General features: G+C 38.4%; 1 protein-coding gene across 1 annotated transcript in view; it reads right to left on the reverse strand.

The window, feature by feature from the left end:
• Positions 1 to 21,782, reverse strand: part of grik2 (glutamate receptor, ionotropic, kainate 2) — a 212,972-nt gene that overhangs the window by 110,628 nt on the left and 80,562 nt on the right. The window contains exons 4-6 of the mRNA XM_079625427.1: positions 20,466 to 20,647; positions 11,676 to 11,729; positions 11,017 to 11,190 (exon numbers count right to left, since the gene is read on the reverse strand). Of these exons, the coding sequence (XP_079481553.1) occupies positions 11,017 to 11,190; positions 11,676 to 11,729; positions 20,466 to 20,647 (410 nt within the window). The remainder of the gene's footprint in view (positions 1 to 11,016; positions 11,191 to 11,675; positions 11,730 to 20,465; positions 20,648 to 21,782) is intronic.

The raw sequence follows: 21,782 nt of genomic DNA on the forward strand, positions 1-21,782 counted from the left end.
GAATTTAGTTTAATATTTAACAATAATATTGATCTGCCTGCATTGACAGATTGCATGAGGACTGAACTGGATGATGACATCAAGGTTTTCTCCAGAGCGGCTATATATATGTATATGTTTTTACAACAAAAATGAACCATCACTGAACTTACTTAAGCTGGACTGTGACGCTATTTTCTTCTAGAAGCAAACTTTGTTGCAATATTTTCCTGTTATCTCTGTAAAGCTGCTTTGAAACAATCTGTATTGTAAAAAGCGTTATATAAATAAAGCTGACTTGACTTGTTGTGGGACCGTCTCTGGATTGTTCAACACTTTATTGTTAATAAATCACCATTCACCACCCATGTTTGGGTCCTGTTATTTCCAGTTAATCCTGACATTATAATGTAATAATAACACTGGTCTACAGCCAAAATTCTTCTGAAATAAATGTAGTTATGTAGTTGAAATAAACGAAAACGATGCTAAAAACTGTTGATTGGCTCAAGTTTTCAAGATATGCTATTGGGTCAGTATACCACCCTTGACTTGAGAATGGCGGAGGATAAGTGAGTAATAAAGGGAAGGGGTCTATTTAAAACTGAAATGACTAAAATACATGTTTGACTGGATCTTTGATTAAATGTCTATGTTTGGGTTTGGACAGTACTTGCTTTTCAGGCAAAGCAATGAAGGATGTAATCTGAAGCTGGTATTGCATCACACATGATATGATATGCGTCATGTTGCTCCTAGAAATCATGGATAATGCAACCATCACAAAGCTTACATCACTCTGCTGAATAAACTGCCCTGTATCGGCTCTAGAAATACAGCAGAGGTGCGAAACTCAGTTCCTGGAGGGCCACAGTCCTGCAGAGTTTAGTTATAATCCTGTTCACATACCTGTAGTTCTCATATTAGCCTGAAGGACGTGAAGAGCTGGATCCGGTGTGCTTGAGTAGGGGTGAAGATGAACTCGCCAGGGCTGTGGTCCTCCAGGAACTGAGTTTTGCACCCGTCATACAGTGTCATGCTCTCTTATATGTCAGTGTTTGATTTGCCCAAGGGTTAGAAAATGTTGTTTTCATTTTTGAAAAATATATTTTATTTAGCCAAAGTGAGCGGAGATGCCTTGTACTTGTGTGAGGAGTGTAGATAACTTAAAATGTAATGAATACAAGAGACAAGCCAAGAAGCGCAGAGTAGACATTGAAAAGAACTAAACTATGTACATAATAGTTTGGTTTTTTGCCTTTTGTTTTATAATAAATTTTATTTATATAACCCTTTTTCTGATGTTTAAAGTATTAAATAAACAGGACAGGTGGCAGGTAGCTACTATCTACACGATAGACTTAAAATGCAAAAACATATATATCTTGGAAAGAGTAGCCAATCAGTTCAATTCAGCATTTCAAAATACATAATAAAATTGCACATTTTGACTCTGAAGCACCACTGGTGTAATTACTTGCAGTAATGTGTATGTTTTATGCTTACTAAAGTACCATGGCATGAGTTTAGCAACATCAAACTCTATGGGAATCAATTGTAAGTCAAGTCTCCTGTGCAGAACGATGTTGCCTAATTCAAATCATTCACGTATGAGGTTATGAAGGGTTATAAAGGGTTATGAAGGCAGCTGCCTTTGTAAACAGTACAGAAAAGCAGCTCTGAACTGAGCTAAACTGCTGCCATTTCACAATACATCCATTCGCTGGAGTGGGAAAATGTATTGGGGGGTAAAAAAAACAAAAAACAAAAAAACAAGCCACTTGCTTACCACGGAAAACCTTCAGAGACAGAAAGACTTGAGATTCCTGCAAAGTACAGGTGCACTACAGCTGGCTCAGTATTTTGGGCTGAGCTGAAATGCTCATGTCAGATCCTCCTCATGTCAACCTAACCCCAGTGCAATACCTCCAACAGCATGTGGCCCAGGTCTGAGCCAAATCTCCAAACCAAAACCAACCAACCAACCACACTTATCCGAAGAGAAGGCAGCCGGCCATGGCTTAAAGGGGCTTCGTTTGGAGGAGGACGGGTTTTTCTCAAATACCACAGATTTAGAGACATTCTCATCTCGCAGCAATGAAGACGCAGCCAAGGCGCAGAGAAGACATTTCCCAGCCAAATGCAACATCACATGCCCGTCACATGCACCCACACATTATGGAGTCATTTCAATCATTTCTGGCTAGAGAGCTCAATCGTTTCTCTCCGGGGCTCGTGGATTATTCTAGAAAACCTAAATGTGTTAAAGCCCTGTGGGTATAGGGATTGCCATTAAACAGGGATTCTTTCTAGGCAATACTGTGATGACCTTGGAATGGAGGGGCTAATGGGATCAGAGAAAGCTGGCAGCTCCTCAAGGAGCCCATTTGTTAAGCAAAAAGGACTTGAGGAATGTTTAATGGGTGTAATGAAAGATAAGGAGGTTGATACTCCTGCTTTATGGGCTATTTGTGGAACGCTGGGTTTTGAATAGAGTTGTGCCGGTGGGTCTGAGTATCACCTGTCCCCTCCGAGCTCATGCTTACTCCCCGCTGAGAGCTGTCCATCAGAGAGATCTCTCGCAAGACACTGACAACACACAGATCCATCAGATACACACGGACAGAATTTACCTGTGCCAGAGAATATACTTACATTATGTCATTTTTGCACCACTATACTCTTTATTTTATTTTAATGGCAACTCTTGTTGATTCTTGAAGAGTCTTAAAGTCAGCATGAAATGGAAGCTGTGATAGTCTTTTCTTCCCTATTGTGCCGTATATCCGAGTGAATCCCTTCTGGAACAAGAACAAATGTGGGCGGGGCTTAATTTTGTCCGTGGGGAATGGATTGGATGGTTGTGGTTTGCTATTGGTGGATCTCGTGTGAGTGACAGGTTGCCCTGTCCTCGTCATTGGAGAAGAGAAGAAGAAGGGGAGGTTATTCTGATTCAAGATTACGAAGCACATGAATAATTTATATAATAAACACTGCAACATTCCATGAAAAAATAGGAATTGTCCGTTTGATTGGATTGCTCTTAGTTCTAGAGTTGTCTCAAACAAACAAACTGTACCAATACCAGTAAAACAATTTGATGCTTCTCAAAGCGCAAACAAACACAAACGCATGTGACCTCTTGAGCGCAGCCGCCTATCAGCCCGTACCGAATGGAGTCTGTACTCTATACAGCCGGCGCTCTCTCGTATCGTCAATTACGAGACAATTTCATTATCGCCTTGCTACCAAAGTACCCGTATTTGCATTAAGTTCCATTCATCACTCCCTTTGAAAATGAACTCCGATCTTGTGGGTAACTTTTTCCAAGAAGTTTTCCAAAGCTTCCAGACATTTCATGTCTGATCTCGCCTTAAAACAACAAGTGACAATCACACGCTCACACAACACCATTCTGGTCTTGGGTAAAATATGGTCAAATTATTGATACAGTTTCAAACGTAACTCATTGCAATGACTACTAGTGCTACAACAAATGAATAAGTTCTACACAAAAAAAAAGAAGAAAAAAAAAGCTTTTTTAGTGCATTGAAATTTTAAGATACTGTAGAATATACTACCATTTTACTAGTAACATGTTAAAGTGACTAGGGCTGTGTTGGTCAACTTGTACCAGCAGTGGAATGACAAAGCACATTTTTTATATGTGAATGCTGTTTAACGTGAACCTTACGACACAAGTGAAGCAAAAAGCTTTGTAATAGCGATGTAATATTAAAGACATGAAGATATTAGACAATAGATGCGGTGCATCTGAAATCGCGTACTCACTGAGTAGGTACTAATTTGAACTTACTTACATGCTAAAGTTGCCTAAAAAGAGGAATAAAAAATTATCTTTTGGAAATTGATCTTAATGCCTTAATTAAAAAAAATGAGGAAAACTCCAACCTTTAAGGACACCAATTTTATTTGTGAATGAATAATGTATCATAAATAAATAAATGTTCTTCCTTAAAGTACAGGGTGCATAAGTCGGCACCCCTATTTTAAATCCCCTTAGAGATATTTATTTTTAAAGGCCAGTTATTTCATGGATCCAGGATACTATGCATCCTGATAAAGTTCCCTAGCCCTCTGGAATTTAAATAGCCGCACATCCTCACACACACTTCACCATACCTAGAGATTGGCATGGGGTACTTTCCATGAGATCATCTCTCAATGCAAATCAAACCAGCTATTAGGCGAACTGAAATAAAACATGCCAATCTCTATGTATGGTGAAGGGTGTGTGATGATGTGCGGATATTTTAATTCCAATGGCCAAGGAAACTTTATCAGGATGCACAGTATCCTGGATCCATGAAATAACTGGCCTTTAAAATGTCCAATGTTGTCACACTGTCACATGACCTACCACTCCAGTTTTGTTGCTTCCCTGCCATTCATAAATCCTCTCTCGTGGCTTCATGGGATAGTAAAGTGTCCATCGAATGCGCACTTCAGAATCTCAGCGGAAGTAATAGGTCGTCCGGGGACTTTTCGCCTATTGTTTTTATGTATGCGTACATTTTCACATACTATATAGTTGGGAATTATTTGGTTATGTACGCAGCAATGGTCTCTGTCCTTCTCGTGTCCCACATCCCTCTTAAAGTGCAGAACGGTATATATGACGATGCATTTATTTCTAATTTAACTTTCTTATATTATTTAGCTTACCATTATTTACTGATTTTTATTTTTAATGTTAAAATTCTAAAATAAACACGGCTGTTTGTTATGAAATGGATGTGTAAGCCTCATAAAAAAATGTTTGTGTGTATATGTTGCCTATATACACACGTCCGCACCACTGTGGTGATCAAAAACTGCAAACTGTAAAGTGACCTTCCCATCTCGGTTGGTGTCCCACTAAAGACCCTTTTATCTTGACTGTTTTTCAGCTCTGTCTCCTTAGATAAACCCACAAGGACACTGGCGCTGCAGCATTGAACGGCGTTTTCTGCTCAGTGATGAGTTGTCCTGTAGATGAGCTCCCTCCAAGTAAATCAGGCACAAGCTAAAGCAATTAGCATGGAAGGAAATTATGCTAATAAGTCTGAGGACCTTGTTAGGTCATTTTCATTATCCATGTTAAACCATGACTCAGGGCAGCCTTTCACCGTATGAAGATTAATTATTGTCCAAAGAGAAAATATGTAGAATTTGATATCCCACTGCCCATGAATGAATCTCACAAACAGTGGCCCTATCAGGAAATAATAGTAATAATAATACAACAGTGTTGGTACTCTTTCCATTCTAAATATATAAATACATAAATAAATCAAATTTGAGGATTGTTGTACATCAAGAGATCATTAAATGAAAAATCTTTCGAATAAAGCATTGCTTTGTTAAACAATTAACATGATTCAGGGCATTTTTGCTCCAATAATGGCACAGTTCTCTCCAGAAGCAGTTGTACAGAAACCACAGAATACATCAGTGGAAAATGTGAAAAAGCCTTTGTAATTTATTTCCAATAATTAACAGTTCTTCTGCCTGTGAATAAAGTTGAATTGCTACTCATAAATGAGTTATGAATGAGTCTAACTACTAGTTCTTCCTCACAAACACTCATAATATCATCCTGACATCCTGAGTCTTGAACTCAAGTTAATGCAATATGCATCATCAATATACAACAGTCAGTGGATAGACTGTGGATGCACTATATAAATAAAAAATGATATATATATTTTGTCTTATAACAATGCTTTAAAAAAATGTAAAAGGAACCAATTGGTATTTCCACGATTCTTTGTGTCTCTCTCCAAGTATCTGTCACGATCTGAGCTCGATAAGTTACAGTGGTTCAATATAAAGCTTTAACAGGGCCATAAATAGCGAACCAGTGAAACTGCTAATCAAACATTTACAGAAACTTTTTACAGTGTCAATATGCATTAGCCTCTGACTGATTGACATTTGGCGGATTGATTAACGCCTGCCTTCAAACGCAGCTCTCAGGAAAACCTGGACATTATGGTTTCTAAATAATCATGGCTGTCAATGTTACAACTAGAAGGGATTGACATGTGGATGGACAGCCTTGAAGAGTGAGAGTTTGTCGTTTTCTGAGCTGATGAGTGAAGACAGACGATGAGTTACTGTGTGAGCTGTACTGTAAGACAGGCTGAGTCAGCTCATTAAAGGCTTTGAGTCTTTTAATCGACTGGGTTAGAAAGGGGAAATTTACCATCCAGCTGGACTCTCCTCAGCTGTGTGTGTGTGTGTGTGTGTGTGTGTGTGTGTGTGTGTGTGTGTGTGTGTGTGTGTGTGTGTGTGTGTGTGTGTGTGTGTGTGTGTGTGTGTGTGTGTGTGTGTGTGTGTGTGTGTGTGTGTGTAATGCAGTGTCATAATTGTGATCCATACAACTTGTGAGCTATATTCCACATTGCTCTTCTACATCTATACAATGAACTTGTGTGAGGAACAAATTTAAGTAAATTCTGTCACAACTCTCAAATCTCATTCGCCTTTGAGCACATTCAAACTCGACAAGTGAAGACAGGTCATGTCAGGTTTGAAGTCAATGACTGCTTCAGAAGAAGTGGAATATAACACATGAGTCATGCAGACTGCTTTTATGGAGTGTGTGTGTGTGTGTGTGTTGTACTTTAAAGCTCAGATGTGTGATTCCCCATCTGTGGTGGAAAAGAGAAGTCTCATGTACTGTACCTAGACTTTTAACTATTGGCATAAAATCTGGTCTAATAGTTTATCTACTTCGGTAAATTAGGGAATGAACTTGCGCAAGGGGCGGGGTATGGGGGGGTCAGAGAAAAGAGGAGTCGTGTTCCGCCGCAAACGTTCCCTGGTGCTATTTTGCAGTTACAGAAAACAATTCCGCCACAGACCAGGAAAAACCTAGTCTAAAGTCAGCGCGTTATTCAGATGCTATTTTAATGCCGCATGCTTGGCCATAATGTAGCGTGTGCACAACACACACACTTTGCTTCTCTCATCTACACAGACGCAGCAGTTCAGATTTTTGCAAACCAAACATTATTACAAGGAGAAATATAACCGCACGAGGGAGATCATTGTGGTGTCCATGAAGATGTGAAAAAAATAGTCATACAAATAGCTTACACATTTACCCAAATTATTCAGGCTAATTGTAGTAATGACGGATCGAACATGTTTGATCAATAGTGGCGAGACACATCGGTGTATAAGGACATCTGACAAAGTGGGCTGTCCGTCAAGAACCAGGAAACAAAATTCTGAAGACTGTGAAATCACCGTTACCATCATGTAAGTTGCGTGCGCCGGCAAACCCGCCGTTATAATAGCGATCCGCCATGGAACAAGCACGCTGGCTCTTAAAGGGAATGTGAGATGACGCTCTGATTGGTTTATTGTACGTTACGCCCAAATCACACCTATGAATAATGAAGCGACTTCAGACCAACACATTTTAGATTTGCGCCGGGCACAAGAGTCATTTATCCCGCCGGTATAATAGCAACAGCGCCCGAGATCCGCCCACAAAGTTACTTGCGTTTCGCGTTTGACACTTCGACATATCGTCAAATATGGCCCTGAGTTTGTTTTGGTTTCGTATGACATTTAGGGATGGCTTATCTGAGATTGCTGATATCCAAATGATAGTTTAGTGTGGGGGAAAACAAGTTCAAAAAATTGTAAACTCGTCAGTGTTTGTTCATGGCTAATATTTAAACAAAAATGCTGGAAATGTGTGCAGACTTTGTAATCTGAATTTCTGTGCATTCAAACATACAAATTTATTTCACAGACATGCGTGTGGATATCTGTTTTATTGGTACAATTACCTCCTGTGATTAATTTTTCCACAAAATTATTTGTTGTATTGAACCAGATACCTTGTAAACAGAACCTCACTGTTTCCTTCTACGATATCTTTTTGTACTTTTTTTGATGCATGGAAGTTTCTGTCGCATGGGCTTTCAATGGATGGACAAAAGTTATGAGAGAATATTTTTTTTTAACTTCATTTGTGTTCCAAAAGATGAATGAAAGACCCATGGCTTTGAAATGACACGATGGTGAGCAAATGATGACAGAATTATCATTTTAGGATGAGCTAACCTTTTAAAGCCTATTAAATACCTGAACAAATAAAATCATTATTGTATGCCCAACAATATCGAAAACATCAAGAGGACGGGGAAGTCATGGGATTTGAAGAGTTGTGTAATCTTGCCTGGATCGAGGACCGAGTGTTTTGAAAGTCGGACCACCAGCTTTCCTCTTGTTTCAAGATCAGCCTAACAAATGTTAATGGGACTGCTTTTTATATCATTAATTAATGCGATATTTGAGACCTTTTAGGGTGTGTTGACACTTGTCAGGTTTGGTTAGATTAAAACGAACTTTGGTGTGATTGTGAACACACACTTGATGACCTTAAATTTTGATTAGTACTTTTTAAGTGTGGCAGTGCGGGTTAAGATCCCGCCCTATTATTTGTGGAGAGTGATTGGTGTGACAGCCTATCGGCAGCCTTCCTTGGCCTATTTAAGGTGGAGTTCAGGCCACCTGGGTATACCCATCGCCTTTGATTGGGGGCGCGCATCTCTGCTGAGGTATGTACTGTACCTAGCTGTTTGGCTAATGTTGCTGCTAGTATACATCCACTATTAATGTGGGAATGTAGGCTATATGTTTTAGCCAGACTAGAATCCGGATTTGTGCAACGTGGCTTTTGGGTGCAGGCTGTCCTCATCACAGATGGAACACCGGTGCGGTTGCGGTTCGCCTATTATAAACGAGGCTGTGAGTAACTGAGTATTCTGTGGGTCTAGCGATCTACCATGGGTTATGTAAATTTAACCACTTCATTATTACGAGGTGGGTGTTTTCAAATTCATTCATTTATTAATTCTTTGTTTTCTTTAGTGCGTCAATCTGTTTGAGCGGTTCATCTCCGTGGACTGCGGGGCAAATGCTCCATAGACAACGTCGTTAAGACTGCATTGTTGTCCTGCAGCCATTAATACCACTGTGACCGTTTTATTATTTTGATACAGTACTTTGTTTTTGTTGTTAGTTCATTTTGTTTTAAGTAATGCTGGTGTACTAAGTGAGTGGCTAGTCTCAGAGCCGTCATTCAATGTGAGACGTACTATCAATATTGTAATTTTTAGCCCTATACCTTTTGGTTATATTGCACCCAGCATTTTGGTTATTTTGCTCTTTGATCTGTGCTTTTCTTAAGGACTGCGAAAAGTGAGCTACATTTTGTTTTCTGTGATTCAATGTTTCTCATTTTGTATTATTTTACTTTATTCTTTAATGTTTTGTTTCATATAGCAGTTGGCTGCTCTAATGGCAACCTGATGTGAACTCCTTGGGAAACACTAGCCGGCTTAACTTCAGTGGCCAGTAATTTGCCAAGTGTTGGCCTCTTTTATAGTTAGAAATTGGTCTGCTATAATTTGTTGATACATGTGTCTGCAGCTAATTGTGAAATTGTATTGTTTTTTTGTGTTTCTTTCAGAAGCTGAAGGCCCCCGGTGTAGGGAAGCTAGCTGTTTGCGCCCTTTTTGGTGGTGGTGTTTCCTTCACTGAGTGTTTTGCCGTTGGCACCTGCGTTTCTTACACTTAGCAAGTGTGAGAGTGAGAGTGATTGAGTGGAGTTTGGTGAGTGGTGTGGTCTTAGGATACTCACTGCCCAGCTAGCTCCCTACTGGTAAGCTTCAGCCTGAAAGTGTATTTTTTTGTTTTCTGTTCTGACGCACACCGAAGTGGTGTAAAACTCTTGTCCCCCCTGAGTCAATCGCTTTTTATATATTTAAAATAATTATTATTGTGAAAATAAAGTATTTTTGTATTCAGATCCACGTCTCTTGTCCTCTGTGGTAGCGAACCTGTGTGTTCTTGTGAAATTTCCCCGTTCAGTGAAACGGGGTGGCGTAGTCTGCTCTTTATTCTGCTATAGTTTTCTCATAAGTGTAACTCTTGCCCCTTCACCACCTCGCCACATAAGCACCCACTGCATTCTGCTAAATATCTCCTTTTGTGTTTCACAGAACAAAGATTTGAAATGACACGAGTGTGAGAGAATCATGACAGAATCTAAGTCTTCATTTATCATAGCTGTGTAAATTTCTCTGTAAACATGGCGTAGACCAACGAGTCCAGTGAAATGTCATTGTGTTGTGTCCCATGAGAGTTATTTTGGCAGGTTGGTTCGGTTTGGCATGCGAGTTCTCCTCTTTCCTCTGTTTCCGTCTCACCCAGCCTCTAGTGAGTTCATATCTTGGCCCTTCTCCCGGCTAGGAGAGCCAGTGTTGAGGAAGAACTGGGATGGAGCCAGTACGCTGATATCAGACAGTGTTTAGATCACTACAGCAGAGTCCCTGTTTATCACACACACTTCAGATCGCAGCGTACCCTGCAGGTTGAGGGCTCAAACTCTCGTGGGAAAAGTGTTACGCACCGACAGAGCAAACAACTTTCTACAGCTCACCCCAGCATTAATTAAAAACTAACTCTGCATTTTCATATTATTCTTTTCTGATGACTTAAGTCATAACTTAAGGCTAAAGTGTCTATAACAGGGTTAGTGACATAAAACAATTAACACGAAAATCTGTATAAAATGCAACTAATAAAACACCACTATCCATGTAATCATACATATAGCAGTGGCTTTCGATGTTGAAGACAAAGGCTGTCGTCCAATCAAACTCAACTGTATTTTGGCACAGATTCATCTGTCACTTAGTAAAGCCAAAATAAGCAGATGCCAGCATGGCATGACCTCATCCAAACCACGATCTAAACTACTTGAAGTAAACAACACAGACTGCATTAAATATGAGATCACTTAAAACAAGGGTACACATGGTGTATGCTGTGTGGCAAATTATAATGTATAATATTACATTTAGTTTATTTTTGTTTACTTTCAGTATGTATGAGAAACAATTTAGAAACAGCGCCACATGATGCCATGTAAAATCTGAGTGTTGTAGCCGAGCCAGCTGGAAACCACTGTCCTGTACGATAACAAAACATGATGTAATAGCTTCTTACTGTCATGAACCCATCCAGGAGACCAGAGTCTGGTTTAGGAGGAGCCTGTAGACGCTCCATGGACCACTTTTCAATGATGGAGGACACCTGGCTGTTCTCGGTGTTGAGGATACGAAATCCTGTCATGTTGACCCCGCTGTAGCGATAGGGCTCCACATCCAACGCGAAGAGATCCTAAAGAATATCAAACACACACACACAAAAAAAACATTTACATTTGTACCACATTACATTTTAACACACGTCACAATTACACTGACATACAAGCTCTGTTCTGAGCTGCATTGATGTCATAGGCAAATATAGAAGATTTACCAGACATTAAACTGTATTTTCATTTTTTAAATATATATTTTGTTCTTCAGTTTTTCTTAGTGACATAAATATTAGCTAAAAATGTGTCACAATTAGTGAAGTACTGCAAAAAATAGTACATTTACATTAGATTTAACTACCGTATCAATGCTTTTATGTATTGAATTAAATACAAGTACATAACAATAGCTTAACACATCAGTGGTGAAAATAGGAAACCGCACCATGAAAACATATCAATATTTCCATTTAAGGAATATAATGGCCTGAAATGCAAATTATTTTATGGATATCACTGTGGTTTTGAATGTGTTTTATAATATAAAGATCCATACGTAACTTACCAGGGTAGTAAAAATGTAGTGGTAATACTCTGTCATCATTCCCATAGCGAGAGCCTGAGAAAATAAGGATTGAAATCATGTTGAGACAAGGGAACAGTAACAATGCTTCTGAAAATGTGCAATTTATCACTGAATCGAAGGATAGGCAGGCAAAAATAATGGCATTTCTTGTTTATGTGATGTTTTGTGGCTCGTAATAATTTTATATGCCGAGGGATTGTGAGCTGAAATCATGTGAAGCTTTCAGTCTCTCTTTCCCTTAAACCACTGAAACACCCTGAGCTCTCTTTATGGCCCGTAAAAACTGCAAAAAGTGACTTCCAGGCAAAGTCTGTGTGCAACCTCTAAATACACCAAATTGATTTCAGAAAATCTGATATACATTTAGTTTAGTGCAATTAGACAACATGCAACATAATCCAATGAACTGCAATGTGTGCTGAGAAACCCCCCAGAATCACACGATTGAAGCATTGACATTTTAAAAGTGTCTTTAAAGTCAATATATTGGTTAACACTTTATTTCGATAGTCCACTTTAGACATTCTACTAACTATAAGTAACTTTTCAACTACATGTGAACTCTCTCAGAGTATTATGTCGCTTTTCCACTACACAGTACCAGCTCGCCTCGACTCGACTCGCCTTTGTTTGGTTTTCCACTGTGTAAAAGTTGTACCGGTACCTGCTTCCAGATAGTTTTTTCCGTATATCACCTCCGGCGAGGTTCTGAGCGAGCTGAGGCGATACTAAAATGTGACGTGAAACACGGCAGACTGCTGATTGGTCAGATAGAATCATCACAATTCACTGCGTCATCATTGCACGCGCCAGACGGAGTATCCTGAATAACCCCGGCATTTTTAAATAGTTTGGCCAGAGATTGCGTAATATACCCATTACTAATATTATGTAAAACAGCATACACTCGATTTCCTCCATTGCCCTGTGTGTGTGTGGGTAGTGGATGTGTGTCGCGTCGCTATGATGACCAGGTACTATTGTGGAGGTACTGTCTGCAATGGAAAACGGAGCGAAACGCGAGCCGAGCCGAGACGAGGCGAGTCGAGTTGAGCTGGTACTGGTAATGGAAAAGCGCCATTGGTAGACTGTAGTAGACTGTCAGTAGACTGTTAGGTTATCTACTAATACTCTAATGACAGTTAGTTGACATGTAGTTGCAAAGTTACTTATAGTTAGTAGAATGTCTAAAGTGGACTATCGAAATAAAGTGTTAACCAATATATTGTTTATTTTATTTAATTTTATTCCAACAGTCCACATCATTCCAATCCGTTTGCCAATCAAGTTTGTCATTATGAGGCCATTCACACAAAACAGGTTATATACTATCTCCATTTTTTTAAATAGTTGATTTATCTCCACTTTATGTCCATCAGCTGGATAACTTTGTCCACTGGATGTCTTGTTGGTTACCATTAGTGCTGCATCTTCACGACACTGCGTAGATCAACCTTGGGGAAAAACACATCTCAAAAGCCCATATTCAGCTGCACTCAGTCCAGCTTTCTTTGACCGCCAGAATGTGTCCTTTGTAACTGGCTCATAACTCATTCTGTGCTGTCTGCTCTTGGTAAGTGTGGATTGGCGAGGTTTGTTTCCTGGAGTAGCTGAGCAGTGCAGAATTCACAAAAACCTTGAATTCCTCAGATGGAAGGAAAAATCCTTAATATGGAATTAATAAACGGTTCAGGGGGCCGTACTGAAGAGTGGATTTGGTGCGGACATTGTGGGGGCTTGAACAAAGAAACATGAATCGACTGTGTTGTTTATTTATTTAAAGTGAAAATTATGATCACTGGTTTAAACCGGTTTCGCTCAGTTTGGCTAAAACTCCACATCTGGTACGCATTGAATCAATATACCAGATGTGGCCCAGATGTGGCCCGACACTATGTTGCTTTCTGGGAAATTCGAAAAACATTCTATTAAATTGTAATACTATTTCAAAATAATAATTTTTACTTAATTTGCATCAAATAAAAGCAGCCTTGGTGTGCAGAACATAATTATTTCAACAACATAAAAAAAATAATTAACTTTTGACCAGTAGTCTAGATAAAATTGAAAGAGTATGTTTTGGTCCAAATTATAATTTTCAGTGTACTGTAGCAATAATTAAATAAAATACAATGATAAAAAAAAAGACATGATCAACAACTTTAACTCCTCAAAACAATTTCAACTTTTTTATAAGTTTTAGAAGAAGATTCAACTTTTCTTTCTAAGTAAATTTCGTATCATTTAAGTTGAACTGACTTGTAAAGCTAATACCTAAAAATGTAAGGCAGCAAACTGAACTTGAGTTTTTAAGTTAAAATTGTTTATTTGATTGTAATATTAATAATAATAATAAGTTCATTAAATGGCAGATATGCATCAGGAGTATTTTAAAGCACTGAGCTCAGCATTGACGTCCTGGAGAAGGCAAAGTATTTAAAAAAGAAGAGCAGATGGGGTTTTATTTTGCTCAATGCTTGTTTGTCTCCATCGCTGTAATGAGCTCTCGGGTTCCCACGCCAACCCAACCACGCATTCACACGGCATTTCTCGCAGACTGACAGACAACTCAATCCATAACAATAATTAATTTATGGGCCAAGCTGTTGCGTTGCTAAACGCTGGAACAACAATCGTCTAAACCCAAGTGTCAGCCTGTTGCATTCGCTCTATTTAGTGCGCACTTCAGGGCGATGTAAAACACCCATGATTCGGCTCTGTGAAAGTGCGCCTGGTAACAGCTGCTACCTCACAGATCCTGTATTAGCACGTGAGCTAATTGTGCTTGCGCTGTGCGACGGATGGAAATAGATGTCTTTAACATTGCTCACACGGTGATGTCTTCAGCTATATTACCAGGAGCTGCTGGGCGACACGCGTGTGTGTTTGTGATACACACTCAGACTGTGAGAATGATTATAAATCACACATTATTACTGCTGTCAGCCTGGCGAGGGTGATTAGAATGGTAGAGGTCAGGTCAGTAATTACATTTGTTGCTGTGCGGTCCAGCACTGTTAATAACAGGTGGTGTTGTGTCCAGGTGGACTGGAAAACCTTCAGGAGAAACTCATATTTGCTCGGATGAGCCAGCAGCACTCGCACTATTACTGAGTAAAACTGTAGATAAGATAGCCAGCGGGAGAGCATGGGTTAAAACTGACACAATTTAGATCATTATAGCTCTAGACCTGTTCCATAAAAGAGTTCATATTACAAAAATACCAGTCACAGAGAAGTAATATGGAGGTATTAGGTTAGATAATACTACTCCTAAATACCAGAATAGAGTATTTTGGCAGTGTCAACCTAAGAAAGCACTGAAACTGCTTATCAGACACGTAAATGTAATTAAATTCAAGCTTTCCATTGTGGATAAAGAAATACCATTTAGCATACTTTTAAAAAGAGTACTTATGATGGAAATAATCCAGGCTACTTAAAGTCCCCATAAAATTCTGTATGAATATGTTAGCCTTACTGTTAGAGTGCTTTAAAAATATGACAAAATTCACATTTAGAAGATATAAGCATTTAAAACTTAAAGTCTCTCATTTACACCAATATGGATCATGATTTTGATGACATCACTCTGCACTCTACATCAGGAAATCTGATCAAGTCTAATCAAATGCTCTCTAGAATCAAATGTACTATTTTTTTAACATTGTGAATGGCACATACACTATATAGGGGATAGGGAACGATTTAGACAGTGTAAATATGAAGCTTGCCACAAAGCACTGGTAAAAGTAGCCTAATGATTATGAATGTGTCTGGAAAAAAAATAGCAAGGAGACATTTTAATTGTTATTAAAGCTAAAATGTGTAGCAATTACTCTCATCTAGCGGTGAAATTGTATATGACTACCAACTGAATATTACAGTACTTTCTAGCCCCTCGCATTCCAAGGGTGTTTTAACTCCTACGGTGGCCGTATTATTGGCTCACTGACGTTGACGAGATGAACCCCTATCGAAATGTTGTACCGAACAACCAGACATGTTTCGATTACAAGTCGGTCGGTACCTAAAAGTATCGAACTCGATACCCAGCCCTACTTATTATTAGAGATGCACCGATTGATCGGCTGGTGACCGGAATTAGAAGATTTTCACGCGATCGGTCGGTCAGTCTGACATATGCCGTTCAGATGCACTCGGGCGCCGCATGATTAACCTTTTGAGCGGTACGGTGACTACGGTCCTATATATGGGATTTTTATGTATGTGCCCCTGAGAGGAGTACGGTGCCACATATAGGGTTTAGCATGTTCAGTGGCGGCGCATCACTGCCAGTTTCAAACTGCTTTCGCGCGGTGGCTGGCGCTGAGCATCAGTTCAGCGCTGTCATATATCACAGCTATGCAGTGTTTTCAACCACATAATGTTTATTTTAGGTTTCAGACATTTAAATACACATAAGCACGAGTAAAACAATACATTTGGAGTTTGTAAAATACACACTGATGTCTGTGGAGGCAGCAATAACAAACTATTCAAATATTATTTGCCGACGTGTGTTATTCATATCAGAACAAACATAGTGGAAGTAACTATAAAGTTTACTCTATTCTTCTCACAGTTCACCACCCACTTTCTTGCATGTATTTTGGGAGAAACTGAAGAATTCACGTGCTGTAAATCCGACTGACACAGGACAACATGGCGGCGCCCTTCTCACGTTATAGATCAAGATCAAGATTATTTAGGTTTTTAAACGACCAAAGCAGCGAGTTGCGTCGTTATACGTGAAACGCACCCCAGACCAGCTCTTTGTCTGCTTCCGAGGTCAGCAGAAGGGGAAGGTTATCTCTAAACAAAGAATGGCACTGGATTGTGGATGCCATTCTCCGGGTTGATCAGGCCCAGGATGAACCATGCTCACCGAGAGTGAGGGCACGAGGGGTATCGCAGCCACATCGGCTCTGGCGAACTGCTTCATTAGCAGACATAGGTATGTAGAACTGGAGGCTTGGCTACACCCAACACTTCTGCAAGATTTTATGATCTACGCATGAAAAACAGTTTCATCTCGAGTCTTAGTTAATAACAGGTAATACTCTGATAAACTGGTTGGATGTAGTGTAGCTATTGATTTTGCTATCCCAGCTATTAAATAGTTAGCTGCATTATATTAGTTTACTGTATATGTGTCTGAAGTACATCTTGAACAGTAACATTTGTAGGCACATTTCATTGATTGTTTTGTAAAAGTGTAATGCTGACATTGCAAAGAGGCTTATACTGTAAGGACAGAGCAGTCAAACAATATTGGAAGTGACAGCATACCCACAGTCCACAAAATAATGATGTGTCTCATTAAATGTGAAAAGGGCATTTATAGAAGTCTTAAATGCACAGAAGCAAAATGTACTTCTAATTTTCAGTCTAAATTTTTTTGATATAAATTCACTTTTATATACAATAAACCTAGACTAACATTTCATACCTGCAATTTTGCTTTATAAAACAAATAAAATGATACAAAAATATGATCTTACTGAAACATTCTTTTATTCCACTAAATGAAAATATATCTATTCTGATGGGCTCAAATATTTGAAATATTACATCATTGCTAGACCCAGTTATCATTGCCATCATCAGCCCCAGAGTGAAATGAATAATTAAATTCAGTCTTGTGTGAAACATATGGTCGGGAAATAATGGCTCTGTAGCCTGAGCAGATTTTGCGAAGTTCAAAAGTGTAGACGACTTCACAAAGCAAAAAGTTTCAAATGTGGATATTACACAAACCCTCAGAGAGCTGCCCATTATAGAAGCATATATCCACTGCCACTAATAATGAGTATCTTCATTATCACTTCAGTGGTCGGAAACTGATTAAGAAGGTCTGTGAGTCAATCTCTGGCTGAATAATACCCACTTTAATATTTGATTATTCCTGTAATTGGGGGAAACTCTTGCAGTTAAGTCACACATTGAAATATCTCTGTGGGTTTCTTTAATGTGAGACTGTTCACAGAGGTCTAGCAGGAATCCATATCCTTATCCATTTGTTTGGCAAATATTATTTAATCAAGCTTTGTAAGCAATTTAAATTGCACTACATCCCATGATGTAAAATATAGCATATTCTGTAGATATAACAAAAAGCACTTAATCTGATTGAAGCCCCACTTAACATCATGAGCATTATCCTACTGACTAATTCTATGCAAACATACTGACTAGCAGAGCATGCGAGCTTGACGGCCTGATTGGTAATCAATGAAACCTGAACACTTCACTGATTGTGTACAAATCAATCTCACACACAAGATCAAAAGAGACAATGAATTGACAGTTCAAAAACAATGCAAGCACTTTTCACCTTCTAGGCATGAAAAGAGGATCAAATCACCATATAAACAGAGCTTGTAGTCGTAAAAACAAGCTAAACTTTAGGATCAGAAAAACCAGGGCCCTCATTTGTTGCTTAGCAAATGCAAAATGTATCATATCTGCTTAATTTTGTTCTTCGCATTGTCACAATTATGTTCTGATAGATTCACTTTCAAGGACTTTTAGTTTGCTTATCGTCAGTTTCCTTTTTCCTTTGTTCTAGTTTCCCGCCATTCGTTAGTTTCCATGGACACTCATTCATTATCACAGATGTTTGTTACTTGATCACCACCAATGTGTATTTAAGTTCCTCACTTGAGTCTGTAATGACTCCACTGAAGGCGAGCTTGACAAACCAAAGTGCAGTATTTATTTAACATAAATGTATAGAAAATAAACAAAGGCTTGACTAAGCATAACTTCACTTAAACTAACACTCACCAAACAGACGAACAATACTAGCTAATGAAACACGAGGGCTTTTTATACAGAGAGAGTAATGACTAACAAGGAACACCTGTGCATAATCATACAACGAACCAGTGAAAGCATGACACATAGACAAGGGAACCAATCAGAAAAAGACACATGAACACATGAGAGGAACATGAAACATGGCCAAGGGAAACTACAAAATAAAAGACATGAAAACAAACTTGAACTAAACCGTGACGCCCTCACTGTCCGGTGGTGTTTGTGAGTAGAACACTGTTTCATGTTGATTTCTTGTTATATGGATTTGAGTTCTTTAATAAACCTTGTTTCATTTGATACGTTTGGCATATCTTCATCTTCATTGGACTAGCCGGTACACACATATACTTCTAGATTGAGTTAACTGCATAACAAACCATGAGTAGCAATGCACAATTGGTTGGTGACAATTTATCACATTATATACTTATATAAGTATGCATATCTAAATTATATCTTTGGACCATACCCTTATGAAGTTTTCAAGCAATTCTGGTGTTGATTCATGTGGAGATAAAGAAATTCTTAGAACACTAAAATATGTTTTACTGTTGTTGTGTTGTGTTGTGTTGGATGGTTACATTTTTAAGAACAGATGTAAAAGATGTACTGAACGTTCCTGTAGAGAAGCTATTGCACCAGGCAAATGTCTTGAGATGAACCGGTTTTGTTGATCCGCTTAGCTTTGGTTGGAACTCTGACAATTGTTGAGAATTGTTTCTAGTTTCTGACTTGAACTAAAAGTTGATTCTCAATAAGCTATTGTGCTTGCAGCTCTACTTGAAGAGGCTTAAATCCTCTACAATACAATACGAAACTGAGTCTTAATATAGCATTTAGTGAGTTCTTCAATTCCTCTGGGAAAAGACACAAAGTTCAACAAAACCACTGCCTTGATTGAGACTGAGAATAATGTTCTCTCGTTTGTTTCCTCAAGTTTATGATCACTCGGTACGTTAAATGAATAATGTTACATTATATTGGAACTCTGGTTCCACATTTAAGTTGCGCACCTTTGTACTCTTTCATGTTTTCAGTAAACAATGCAAGTACTTTTGTCACAGATTTGTCAGGCTGAAAAGCTGAAGGTAAGGTGTAAAATATGGACAAATCTATCGGTCTATTGTTCTGCCTGCTAAACTTCAAACTTTGAAGGTATTTTACAATTTCAAACTAGGGTTTGTCAAACCAACTTTTAAAGTTTGTCTTCATTGACCTTCAATTTTTAGTTAAAAATAACTCATTTTACTAATTGTTTACTAATGTTACTAACCAATTACTAATGCTGACTATCTCTATCAGTGGACATACATGGATTACAGGAGATTGCTGTCATTCTTCTGTAAAATACTGAACTTTTCTGCCGCATCTCAAATTATGCATCGTGTTATTAGCATTCTGTTGTGGATATGACTGTTGGAATTTTTCTTTTGTTTACTTCATGCAACTAATTTTTTATATTTCATATCACACAGGCTCTTTACTGACATTTATCTTCTTGGTAAATAAATGCACCAAACTTTTGACAACTTTAATATTTTATGAAGCATTTTCATACTTTAAAAGTTAGTAAAACTGAAAGCATGGGTCTAGGATAGTGCTAAACCAATAAAAGCTAAACATAAACGGCTTGGGAATTTAAAGTTATATAGTTATAGTTATAAAACTATATCTTTCCTCAGCAGAATAGTGTAACATTAAATGTTACTTTATAAGACAATTAAAAAACACGTCTATAACATTGATTCTCTTGGACGCATATCCATGATTTTGTATATTTAAATTTCTGTGCAATAATTTTCTGTAGGCCTATACATGTGTGTCACGCTAATAGATTGAGAAGGCCTTATCATTTAGTCTTGTTCAGTAAATCAACATTATATTTGATAAATATTTGATGTTATTGTTATGATTATATGTGTCTGCGTGTGAAATGAGATAACTCACCTGTTTAAGGATGCCAGCTGCCATCTCGTGACCACAGTCAAAGATCACATGAAACTCTTTTCCTCGTTTCATTTCTTTAAGAAGGGGCTTGGCATCTTTTGTGTCTGCTGGTAGCTGCCGGATTTTTAATCGGATGTTGTAACGAGATGGAGCCTTGATGAGCTCCTGTAATCGAATCAGACCTAAGCAGGAGAGAGAGAATATAAAGTAGGTTATTATAATATTACAGGAATAGTTCACCCAAAAATATCAATTCTGTCATAATTTTTCTCATCATGTTGTTACAATTCGTTTTTCTTTCTTTCATGGAGCACAAAAGCACAAGAATCATTTATATGGTCACCAAATATTGTAGCAAAATAACCATCTTAACTCCATAGCTTTAATGTGGACTATTCGGCATTAAGGTATTATTCCCTTTATTTTATGGAGAAGAGCAGCTTGGACAATCTATTTTTTTGAAAACAACAACAACAACATTAAGCTAGTAAATGACGGCAGAATTGTCATTTGTGGGTGAAATTTCTCTTTAGATATACAACAGAGTATCTGAAATCTAATTTGGAGCCATCTATATGAAAGCTCATTTCATTTAATTCTTATCTTTCTAATTAGAAAAAGAAGAAAGCTACAGATACACATATGGATGGACGTTTAAAGTCAAGATTTTAGGGGGAAATTAAATTGTTAAGCTGTATTTCCTCTCGCTATCTCACTTCTAACTCTCTTGCTCTCTTGCTAACTACTTCCCAGTGAAATGTTGGACACTCCTGTCAATGAAATGCCACCTCATAATGTAATGAAACATCACATTCCCACTTCAAAAGGTCATCAGCTAATAATATTATATTTAGGTTGCCCCCAAAAACCCATCGTCCTCATTTTCTTCACACAATGAAGGACTTGCATCCTCAGAGTTGATCAACTACACAGACCAAACAAGGAACCACAGATTTACTAACAGCAGCAGTGCAAACCCTCTTTTGGCGTTAAAACTAGATTTACTAAAGACACGCAGTGAAAAAGGAGGGCTGAAAAATGCGTGGACAGGGTTATTTTTTGCAGCTTACATTATTGCATATGCATTTGTAGGAATGTATGGGATGAGAGTATTTAAATGAATCACACAAGGTGATTTACTAAGGTTTGTGCTCGTCAATTTACTGGCTCTTGGTGGATTGTGTTATTATGGAAATGATCCGGCTGCGTCTGTGTTCTTTAATTTGCGCGTCGTCACTCCCATCATGCGCTATTTTGGGATTGTGCTCTCACGCTTATTTGCTCTGTTTAGTAAAGCTGGCCCTTAGTTTCTTCCTG

This window comes from Phoxinus phoxinus, assembly GCF_949152265.1.
Source record: "Phoxinus phoxinus genome assembly, chromosome: 10".
NCBI classification, from domain to species: Eukaryota; Metazoa; Chordata; class Actinopteri; order Cypriniformes; family Leuciscidae; genus Phoxinus; species Phoxinus phoxinus.